This window comes from Moschus berezovskii, chromosome 13, assembly GCF_049115385.1.
Source record: "Moschus berezovskii isolate FMDL1 chromosome 13, NW_MosBer_1.0, whole genome shotgun sequence".
Classification (NCBI taxonomy): Eukaryota; Metazoa; Chordata; class Mammalia; order Artiodactyla; family Moschidae; genus Moschus; species Moschus berezovskii.
Genome location: NC_142472.1, coordinates 67733098 through 67745548, shown reverse-complemented (window position 1 = coordinate 67745548; position 12451 = coordinate 67733098). Strand labels below are relative to the sequence as shown.

The 12451-nt window shown below is 37.1% G+C and overlaps 1 protein-coding gene across 1 annotated transcript in view; it reads right to left on the bottom strand.

The window, feature by feature from the left end:
• The window catches only part of KPNA3 (karyopherin subunit alpha 3), a 95141-nt gene that overhangs the window by 42176 nt on the left and 40514 nt on the right, over positions 1 to 12451 (bottom strand). The window contains exon 2 of the mRNA XM_055426143.2: positions 8093 to 8137. Within this exon, the coding sequence (XP_055282118.1) occupies positions 8093 to 8137 (45 nt within the window). The remainder of the gene's footprint in view (positions 1 to 8092; positions 8138 to 12451) is intronic.

Here is a 12451-nt window from a genome sequence, read left to right as displayed (position 1 = left end):
GAGAGTCCCTTGGACTGCAAGGAAAGCCATCCAGTCCATCCTACAGGAGATCAGTCCTGGGTGTTCATTGGAAGGACTGATGCTAAAGCTGAAACTCCAATACTTTCGCCACCTGATGCGAAGAGCTGACTCATTGGAAAAGACCCTGATGCTGGGAGGGATTGGGGGCAGGAGGAGAAGGGGACGACAGAGGATGAGATGGCTGGATGGCATCACCAACTCGATGGACATGGGTTTGGGTGGACTCCGGGAATTGGTGATGGACAGGGAGGCCTGGCGTGCAAAGAGTCGGACACGACTGAGTGACTGAACTGAACTGAACTGTTTTACATATGGTAATGTAAGTTTCCCTGTTACTCTTTCCAAACATCTCACCCTCTCCTCCCCTCTCCCCAAGTCCATAAGTCTATTCTCCATGCCTGTTTTTCCACTGCTGCCCTGTAAATAAATTCTTCAGTACCATTTCTAGATTCCGTATATATTCATTAGAATATGATATTTATGTTTCTCTTTCTGACTTATTTCACTCTCTATAGTAGGTTCTAGGTTTATCCATCACATTAGAACTGTCTCAAATGTGTTCCTTTTTATGGCTGAGTAATATTCCATTGTGTTCATGTACCACAACTTCTTTATCCATTCATCTGATGATGGACATCTAGGTTGCTTCCAAGTTCTAGCTATTGTCAATAGTGCTGCAATGAACACTGGGATACATGTGTCTTTCTCAATTTTGGTTTCCTCAGGGTATATCCCTAGGAGTGGGATTGCTGGGTCAAATGGTGGTTTTATTCCCAGTTTTTTAAGGAATCTCCATACTGTCTTCCATAGTGGCTTTATCAATTTACATTCCCACCAACAGTACAAGAGCATTCCCTCTTCTCCACACCCTCTCCAGCATTTATTGTTTGTAGATTTTTTGATGATGGCCATTCTAACCACTACGAGGTGATATCTTGTATCTCATCGTAGTTTTAATTTGCATTTATCTAATAATGAGCAATGTTGAGCATCTTTTTATGTGTTTGTTAGCCATCTGTATGTCTTCTTTGGAGAAGTGTCTGTTTAGGTTTTTTCTCCACTTTTTGATTGTGTTGTTTGTTTTTCTGGCTTTGAGTTGTATGACCTGCTTGTATATTTTAGAAATTAATCCTTTGTCAGTTGCTTCATTTGCTATCATTTTCTCCGATTCTGAGGGTTGTCTTTTCACTTTACTCAAACTTTCCTTTGCTGTGCAAAAGTTTTTAAGTTTAATCAGGTCCCACTAGTTTACTTTTGTTTTTATTTCTATTACTCTAGGAGGTGGGTCATAGAGGATCTTGCTTTATGTCGAGTGTTCTATGTTTTCCTCTAAAAATTTTATAGTTTCTGGTCTTACACTTAGGTCTTTAATCCATTTTGAGTTTATCTTTGTGTATAGTGTTAGGAAGTATTCAAATTTCATCCTTTTACATGGAGCTGTCCACTTTTCCCAGCACCATTTATTGAAGTGGCTGTCTTTGCCCCATTGTATATTCTTGCCTCCTCTGTCAAAAATAACGTACCCATAAGTGCATGGGTTTATTTCTGGGCTTTCTATCTTGTTCTGTTGGTCTGTATTTCTGTTTTTGTGCCAGTACCATACTGTCTTGATGACTATAGCTTTGTAGTATAATCTGAAGTCAGGAAGGTTGATTCCTCCAGCTCCATTCTTCTTTCTTAAGACTGCTTTGGCTATTCAGGGTCTTTTGTGTTTCTATACGAATTGTGAGATTTTTTTTGTTCCAGTTCTATGAAAAATGTCATTGGGAATGATAGGGATCACACTGAATTTGTAGATTGTGTTTGGTAGTATAGTCATTTTCACAATATTGATTCTTCCTACCCAGGAACATGGAATATCTCTCCATCTGTTTATGCCATCTTTGATTTCTTTCATTAGTGTCTTACAATTTTCTGTGTACAGTTCTTTTGTCTCCTTAGGTAAGTTTATTCCTAGATATTTAATTATTTCTGTTGAAATGGTGAATGGGATTGATTCCTTAATTTCTCTGATTTTTCATTGTTGGTATATAGAAATGCAAGTGATTTCTGTGTATTGATTCTGTATCCTGCAACTTTGGTAAATTCACTGATTAGCTTTTAGTAATTTTCTGATACTATCTTTAGGGTTTTCTGTCATCTGTAAAAAGTGAGAGCTTTACTTCTTTTCTGATCCAGATTCCTTTCATTTTTCTTCTCTGATTGCTGTAGCTAGGACTTCCAGAACTATGTTGAATAATGGTGAAAGTGGACACCCTTGTCTTGTTCCTATCTTAGGGGGAATACTTTCAGTTTTTCACCATTGAGAATAATGTTGGCTATAGGCTTATCATATATGACCTTTACTATGTTGAGGCTGGTACCTTCTATGCCCATTTTTTAAGAGTTTTAATCATCAATGGGTGCTGAATTTTGTCAAAGGCTTTTTCTGCATCTATTTGGATTACATTATGGCTTTTATCTTTCAATTTGTTAACATGGTGTACCACATTGACTGATTTGTGTATATTGAAGAATCCTTGTATCCCTGGAATAAACCCAGCTTGATCATGGTGTATGAGCTTTTTGATGTGTTGCTGAATTCTGTTTGCTAAAATTTTGTTGAGGATTTCTGCATCTGTGTTCATCAGTGATACTGGCCTGAAGTTTTCTTTTTCTGTGTTGTCTTTGTCTAGTTTTGGTATCAGGTTGATGGTGGCCTGGTAGATTTAGTTTGGAGGTGTTCCTTCCTCTGCAATTTCTTGAAAGATTTAGAAGGACAGGCATTAGCTCTTCTCTAAATGTTTGAGAGAATTCTCCTGTGCAGCCATCTGGTCCTGGGCTTTTGTTCTTTGGGAGATTTTTGATCACAGCTTCAATTTCAGTGCTTGTAATTGGGTTGTTCATAATTTCTACTTCTTCCTGGTTCAGTCCTGGAAGATTGAACTTTTCTAAGAATCTGTCCATTTCTCCAGGTTATCCATTTTATGCCAGATAGTTGTTCATAATAGTCTCATAATCCTTTGTATTTCTGCATTTTCTGTCGTAACGTCTCCTTTTTCATTTTGATTTGATTCTTCTCTTTTATTCTTGATGAGTCCAGCTAAGGGTTTGTCAATTGTGTTTATCTTCTGAAAGAACCAGCTTTTAGTTTTATTAATCTTTACTATTCTTTCATTTCTTTTTATTTCTGCTTGGATCTTTCTGATTTCTTTCCATCTACCACCTTTAGCGATTTTTTGTTCTTCTTTTTCCAGTTGTTTTAGGTGTCAAGTTAGGATGTCTATTTGGTGTTTTTCTTGTTTCTTGAGGTAGGATTGTATTGCTGTAAACTTCCCTCTTAAACTACTTTTGCTGTATCCCATAGGTTTTGTTATGTTTTGTCATTTGTTTCTAGAAACTTTTTGATTTCCCATTTTACTGCTTCAGTAACCTGCTGGTTATTTAGAAACGCACTGTTTAATCTCCATGTGTTTGTGTTTCTTAAAGTTTTTTTCTTGTTAACTGATACCCAGTCTCACAGCATTGTGGTCAGAGAAGATGCCTGATACGATTTCAATTTTCTTAAATTTATTGAGGTTTGATCTGTGCCCCAAGATGTGGTCTACCCTGGAGAATGTTCCATGTGCACTTCTGTTCTGCATTTGGATGGAATGTCCTAAAGGTATCAGTGAGATCCATCTCATCTACTGTATCATTTAAGACTTCTGGTTTCTTATTAATTTTGTTTTGATGACCTGTCCATTGGTGTGAGTGGGGTATTAAAGTCTCCTACTATTATTGTGTTAGTGTCAATTTCTCCTTTTATGTATGTTAGTGTTTTTCTTATGTATTGAGGTGCTCCTATGTTGGCTGCACAGATATTTACAATTGCTATGTCTTCCTCTTGGATTGATCCCTTGATCATTATGTAGTGTCCTTCCTTATCTCTTGTAATAATCTTTATTTTAGGGTCTACTTTGTCTGATATGAGGATCGCTACTCCAGCTTTCTTTTGCTTTCCATTTGCATGGAATATATTTTTGCATCCTCTCACTTTCAGTCTATATGTGTCTTTAGGTCTGAAGTGGGTTTCTTGTAGACAGCGTATATATGGATCTTGTTTTTGGATCCATTCAGTTAGTCTGTGTCTTTTGGTTGGATCATTTAATCCATTTACATTTAAAGTAATTATTGATATATATGTTCCTACTGACATTTTTAAATTGTTTGAGGTCGATTTTGTAGATCTTTTCTCTTCTCTTGTATTTCTTGACTATATAAGTCCCTTTAACATTTGCTGTAAAGCTGGTTTGGTGGTACTGAATTCTCTTAACTTTTGCTTGTCTGTAAAGCTTTTTATTTCTCCATCAATTTTGAATGAGATCCTTGCTGGGTATAGTAATCTTGGTTGTAGATTTTTCCCTTTTAGTACTTTAAATATATCCTGCAGAGTTTCTGTTGAAAGATCAACTGTTAAACGCATGGGGTTTCCCTTGTATGTTACTTGTTGCTTTTCCCTTGCTGCTTTTAATATTCTTTCTGTTTAGTCTTTGTTAGTTTGATTAGTATGTGTCTTGGCATATTTCTCCTTGGGTTTATCCAGTATGGGGCTCTTTGTGCCTCTTGGACTTGATTCACTATTTCCTTTTCCATGTTGGTGAAATTTTCAACTATCATCTCTTCGAAAATTTTCTCATACCCTTTCTTTTTCTCTTCTTCTGGGATACATATAACTCGAATATTGGTGTGTTTGATATTGTCCCAAAAGTCTCTGAAACTATCCTCAGTTCTTTCCATTCTTTTTACTTTATTCTGCTCTTCAGAAGTTATTTCCACCATTTTATTTTCCAGCTCACTGATTCGTTCCTCTGCTTCAGATTTGTTTACTATTTTAAAACAAGTGCCCTGACTTGTCACAGATCAGGTCTTCTGAATAGCACTACTCTATAACTAAACTGTTTTTCGTAAAACTTCAATAAGTTATGTAAATTTAAGTAAAAATTTAAGATATCACAATTCCAGACCCCAGTTCGATTCCTGGTTCATGAAGATCCACTGGAGAAGGGATAGGCTACCCACTCCAGTATTCCTTGGGCTTCCCTTGTGGCTCAGTTGGTAAGGAATTCACCTGCAATGCAGGAGACCTGGGTTCAATTCCAGGGTTGGGAAGATTCCCTGGAGAAGAGAAAGGCTACCCACTCCAGTATCCTGGCCTAGAGAATTCCATGGACTGCATAGTCCATGGGATTGCAAAGAGTCAGACATAACTGAGTGACTTTCACTTTCATTTACCAATTGCATGTCTGTGATTCCTTGGTGGCTCAGACGGTAGAAAAAAATCTGTCTGCAATGCAGGAGACCCAGCTTCAGTCCCTAGGTTGGGAAGATCCTCTGGAGAAGGGAACGGCAACCCACTCCAGTATTCTTGCCTGGAGAATTCTATGGACAGGGGAGCTACAGTCCATAGGATCACAAAGAGGTGTACACAATGAAGTGACTAATACTTTCAACTACATGTCCAGAATCTGACTAAGCATTTTGAGATGGGCTGGGGAAGAGACCTAGGAGTACTGGGGTGCGGGAAGCTGGGGTTGGATGGGGGGAGCGTAGTTAACACAGTCAATTTAGAAGCTGACCACCTAGTAGAAATATGTAGAGCTCATCTAAGAAACTTTGGGAACTAGCTCCCTTTCTTGTATTTTCAACAATCTCAGTGTCAGTAATAACAATGTTGTGATTTTCTCTTCAATGGAGCAAAAGAGATAACAAGGCTGAAATCAAAGACAGATACTTTGTCCTTAAAGAGTGGAAGAATCTTCTTTTGAAGGGCTCTTCACACCTCTGAAGAAGTACATCAAAATCAATTAAGCTTTGAAGTCTATGCTTTGTTTCACAAAGGGGTCACTTTCTGATGCTTACTCAAGGAATTCTGAAATGTGAAATAAGGAACTGCCTGAAATTTCTTCAGTTAATTTTATTTTGATCATCCTACAAGCTTTTTTTTTTTTTCAGGAATTAATCAGAGTAATTAGAAAGGAAATACTGTTATCCAGAAGGGAAAAAATGAGATAAGAAAGAGGTCTCTAGACTAAACCACCACCACCACCACACGGATTTGATCCCTGGGTCAGGAAGATCCCCTAAAGAAGGGCATGGCAACCTACTCCAGTATTCTTGCTGGGAAAACCCCATGAACAGAGAAGCTTGGTGGGCTACAGCCCACAAGGTTGTGATGAGTTCGAAAGGACTAAAGTCACTGAGCACACAACCAACAAGGACCTATTGTATATCACAGGGAATTCTGCTCAATATTTTAAAAAACCTGAATGGGAAAAGAATTTGATACAGAACAGATACAAGTATATGTTTAAGTGAATAACTCTGCTGTACAGCTGACACTAACACAACATTGTTAATCAATTATACTCCAATATAAAATAAAAGTTAAAAAAAAAGTGCTCTCTAAAGAAACCAAGGTGGTATTAAGAAAAGACGTACTCCAGCAAGGAAGAAACTTTAATTCTATAAATTAAATACAGAGGGAGCACAACTATTAATATAAGAGAAACAAATCGCCAAGTATAAATAAAAGTGAAGAGCTTAGATTTATAAGCATACCAGAAGAGCTAAAAAGCTTAAAACAGGAAAGAATTCTGAATAATACCAAGACCAATACAAAAGTCTCAGAATTGTATTCCAAGCATGAAAAGTTAAGGGAAAATGAAGGCTTACATCTGGGGAGAGAGCTGATGTAATGTGAAGAGATAACAAAAAATGAATAATTATTTAATTTCAATTTTATTCCTAGTGGCTCTCTTACAGAGAATGATCTTCACAAGATGAATGAAAAACCAAATACAAATGGACACGTACTATTCCATTTATATAAAGTTCAAAATATGCAAAATAATCTATAACATTTGAAATCAGGGTAATGGTTACCTTGGGGCACAGCACTAACTGTGAAGGGGCCTTAGGATACAGGTACTGTTCTGTTTCTTATCTAGGAGATGATTATACAGAAGTGTTCACTTTGTGAAAATTCATCAAGCTGTACACTTGTGTTGATATTTTGTATGTATGTGCTAATAAAAAGTTAGAAAAAGAAGCTAAGTCCAAAGTGTTAAGATTGGCAAGGAGCTCACCTCACTTATTTTATTAAAAGCTAAGGTTTAGTTCAGTTCTCTGGTCCATATGACCTAACAATCTGAAAACTGACAAATCACTGAGGTTAATCTCTGAGTATCCATGAAGTTAAGGAGTCGAAAGAACTGAGATTTGCAAGTATTTTTCAAATTTAATAAAAAATGGGTCAGAAGGGGTATGGAAGAATGGATCTCAGGAACTGTATACTATACCAAGTAGCATAATATCAATGCTGAATAAAAATTCATGACACAAAGTGGGTATTAAAGACTAATTGATTAAATAAATGTACAGGTCCATCTAATTTCAGTGACTCACTGAGTGTGTACTCTCTGAATCAAGATAGTCTTTTTCTCTGAAACTGGAAAGATTTAAGATAATATATGAGTTTTAGGAGTGAATCAGATGAAGAAAATCTAACCTAAGACAAACACAAAGATTTAGAAGTAAGTCGCAAATCTATTTTTTAAATGTACATGTGTATATAGACAGAATTTATTATGTGTACTTTCTTAATGGATAATTAAAACTTCCTTAAAAGAAAATATGCTTAAAAAACTAAAATGCGCTTGCATAAAAACACAATCTAATCAAGGGCAATTCAAAATTAATAGAAGAAAACAAAACAAATTTTTAACAGCAGTTGCAACCAACTGGTAGAATATAAGGTTATTCTATTTTTATTTATTTTTCTAAAGTGTCTTTAACAAACAGTATCGAACTTCACCAGATGTTATGAGAATTTCAACAACAGTGGTACAGTACTTCACACAGTACCTAACACCTCAATAAATGGAAGGTACTAAAAATGTATACCATCATAAATTATTTAACCATATGTTTTTATGCTGTATAGTTTTAGGGATGCCCACTAATCTGCCATAGTATTTTCATTATTCAAGTTATACAAAGTTTTAACATCAGAAAAAAATCTATTTTTTAATTAAACACAAATCACTCTTACCTTTCGCAATTCAACTGTCACTTCATTTCTGTGTCTTCGCATTGTCTGTAAGAAAAGCAAAAATTTCATTTAGTATCTAAATATTGATACTGCTAGTATAAATTAAGGTCTCCGGCATTTTTTTTTTTTTAGATTTTATTCTTAAAGATTAAGGATTAATCAGTTTTAGACTTTAAATGATGAACTATAGGAGGCTAAAAAGTCAAAACTCCTGTCTATTTTACTGGATACCTGATTAGTTCTGTGAGGAGTGGGAGACAGAGCTCAGCTGCCTAAGACCCAAGCCCCTGTGCTAACTGCACCCAGGTTTCTATGGGGAATTATATACTCTCCATTGTATAGTCTTGATGGAACCACCTATTAAAGCATCTCCGAAAAAAGGAAAATCATCTCACTCTCTCCTAGCATAAACAGCATGAGTTCAAATTCTGCCAACAGAACTCTGCCCTGTAACTCTGAACCCAGAGCAAAATAGAAAGGGGGAAAGTTTTTTAAAAAGCATGTTAATTACCAAAGTATCTGGACAAGGCAGTGAGTCATGCCTATTTCTGAACTTGCTATATTCCTAGTTATCTGGTGTCTCTACTCATTCAATGAACGACCTCATAGTCTTCCAATATGGTTTTGCTTTTAAGTCAGCCAGAACCAATTTTTTATGCCTGCAACTGATGTATTCTATCTCAAACAATTAATGTTTCAAAAAAGTAAATTACTCATTGTTATGACCTTAAAAATCACATAAAAATGAAAATAAACTTGAGACAGGTATTTTGTATCAAAAGATAAAGAAGTATCCTTCTAAGTTTACTAAGAGGTTCTCTCACAAATGTCTTAATAGGAATTATTAAAATAACTAGATATCTCTAGTAGCTCAGTTGGTAAAGAATCCGCCTGCAACGCAGGAGACCTAGGTTCAATCCCTGGGTTGGGAAGATCTCCTGGAGGAGGGCATGGCAACCCACTCCAGTGTTCTTGCCTGCAGAATCCCCATGGACAGAGGAACCGGGCGTGTTGCAGTCCATGGTTCTGCAAAGAGTCGGATATGACTGAGCCACAAAGGACAGCACATATATCCCTTCTCCCCTTAACACAGTGATATAATGGATTATTTCATTACACACACAAATACAGTAAGTGTTTACATTTTTAGAATAAAGGCCACATGTCACGGTGTATTATTATTTTAATACACTACTAGATGCACTGTTATTAATATTATTCTATTTAACGATCTTTTGTTATTGTGCCTCTGTCAAGTTTTCTTAAACTGCAGTGATAAGTTAATCTCTTTGTAGGAAAAAGAATCCCACGGAAACCAAATTATAAACTTTGTTAAATACACTGAAATATTAATCTAGATATAAACTCATGCTTAAAGACAGATATATATTTAATGTAAAGGAAACTGCCAAACAAAATTCAAATTAGCAACATTTATTTGATGTGATGGAAAAAGGCACTGCTAAAACTATTACTACTAACAGGGTTCAACAGTAAAAAGAGAGAGCCCTGAATATAATTCTATATTTAATGTTTCTGGGTTTAGGCTTCAACATTATTAATACAGAGAATGCTTTATGTATTGATTAATCATACAAATTATAATAAATGTTGAGCAAATACAAATATTAATGAAGTGTTATCTGATCACTCTGTAAAGAAAGCTGTCTTTATTCACCTGAAAAACTACCAACTGTCAAAATCTGCCTGTATAAAATGTTTGCCTAATCCAACCGTTACTAAAACTGAGAAGAGAAAGATATTCTGATTGTAATAACTACTCAACTCAATTGTTTACAAACTGTTTAAAAGAAAGTACACAAGGACTTCCCTGGTGGTCCAGTGGTTAAGAATACGCCTGCCAATGCAGGGGACACGTTCGATCCCTGATCCAGGAAGATCCCACATTGAGCAGAGCAACTAAGCCCGCATGCTCCAACTACTGAAGCCCTGGAGTCTGTGCTCTGCAACAAGAGAAGCCACCGCAATGAGATGCCCACCGCTCTCTACAACCAGGGAAAGCCTAAACGTAGCAAGAAGATCCAGCACAGACAAAAATAAAATAATTAATTAATTTTTAAAAAAAGTCAGTAGACAACAAAAAGGTCTCAGGCAGCCTATCTCTTCGAAAATATGATCAAGTTACTGCTACACTATAATTTCCATTAAAATACTACTTCAGCAAGGCTAGAAGTGGTGGGTTAACTTCTAAAGTTCTCTAAATAAATGAGGACTCTACACTTCAGAGGAGGTTAGTTAGCATGCTCAAATCAGGAGTTAATTCCCAATTAGTACATGCTTCAAATATCAACTTCTGAATTTAGACACTTGTTTGTTACTTAATGTAAGAGATGTTGGAAATAATTTTTTATTGCTGAACTGGAATTGTTCAAGACATATGGATTAACTAGGTATACTGTACAAGTGCCTTGATTCTTACCTGTTCGCAGTTTAAGAATCTGACAAGCCCTAGTCGGTCTTCAGAGAAGTTTTTGAGTCTGAGCGATTCTGTGGCCCACCTCATCTTGAAAGATTTTGTTCCCTAATTCTAGTTAGATCTTTCTGGTGTCTGCTGCTGCTGCTGCTGCTAAGTCACTTCAGTCGTGTCCAACTCTGTGTGACCCCATAGATGGCAGCCCACCAGGCTCTGCCATCCCTGGGGTTCTCCAGGCAAGAGTACTGGAGTGGGTTGCCATTTCCTTCTCCAATGCATGAAAGTGGAAAGTGAAAGTGAAGTCGCTCAGTCGTGTCCGACTCTTCGCGACCCCATGGACTGCAGCCCACCAGGCTCCTCTGTCCATGGGATTTTCAGGGTTCAAGTTTTATTGCTAGGTGGTAGTTCAGGGTCTAAAAGAGCTAAATTCATAAAACAAGCTCCATGACTTCTTGTGACTGCTCGCTAATACACACTTGTTTAAGAATTAACAGCAAATTCTGTCTAAGGGTTATTTTATTATAACTCACTGGGAATTCCCTGGCAGTTCAATGGTTAGGACTCAGCACTTTCACTGCTGAAGACCTGGGTTCAATACCTGATCGGGGAACTAAGATCCCACAAGTCATACAGCATGGTCAAAAGCAATAATAATAATAGTATAACTCACTGGTAGTAAAATTTCTAAGGGAAATCACCTATTACCCTCACCTATCTATACAGTTAAAGGCCTTCTATGTGATTCATGGGGTCGCAGAGAGTCGGACACGACTGAGCGACTGAACTGAACTGAACTGATTCATCCAAAAGAACCTATGGGTGTAAACGGCCAAATGGCTTTGGTCAGTCAGCAACAGGTCCTAACTACCATCTATGGCACAAGTACCTTTGAATTAGGTATCACTTACTCTCCACTCTCTTTAAGTTATAGAAAAAGGCTTCATCTTAGGGCCTCTCCTTCCTTACATTCTTCCCAAGTGATCTCATCTACTCTTCCGTCTTCAATTACAGTTTGAAGACCACTCCCAAATATCCATTCTGCTCTCTCGCCTGGGCTTCAAATCTGTAAGCACAATATTCACTCTTTTGTAAACAATTTACTAAATCCAACCAAAATGCTCCACGCAATATGCCTGCAACTAGAAAGCAAATTTAGCAATTATAGTCTAGTACAATGGTCAGCAAACCATAGCCTGTGGGCCAATTCTGGCAAGCTGTCTATTTTTGCAGGGCCCCACAGGAATAGTTTGTACATTTTTAAGTGATTACAGTATAAAGGATATTAAATGTCTGTATGATACCTTTATTTTTGTCTCTTGGCCCCTCAAAGCCAGTAATATTTACTATCTGTCCTTTTAAGAAAAGTTTGCCAACAGCTGGTCTAGGGGAAAAGATAGTAATAACATGCAGTAATACAAATGTGTTAATTGTTAAGATAGGAAAATAAATAATAAAGTTCTGTATCAGAAAGAGACATGATCAGAGGGTCAGGAAAGGGCTCAATGAAGAATTAAAATATGTGTGCCTGTGTGTAAATTTAGGGATGGGGACAGATCACTGCAAGGCCTCAAACTCAGCTGCTTGTAAATACCACACCTGCTCCCTGATCTTCCCCCACAGAAAAAAACACCACCTATGCTTCCATGAATATCCCCAGTACCAGGAAACAGTGCAACCACCCAAACAGTTCAAGAACCCCAATCCTGGTAGATCATCCATGTCTACTCACTCTCTCATTCTCTGACATCCAACAAGGTCAACAAAATAGGATTCAAACCTTCTAGCCTTACTGCCACTATCCTAGACTAAGCCACTATCATGTCACCTGGATCATTACTAGTCTCCTTCTATGCACTGAACCAGTTTTCCATAAGGTAGCCAGAGCATTCTGTTTCTAATGCAAACCTGTATTACAATTCTCTTGA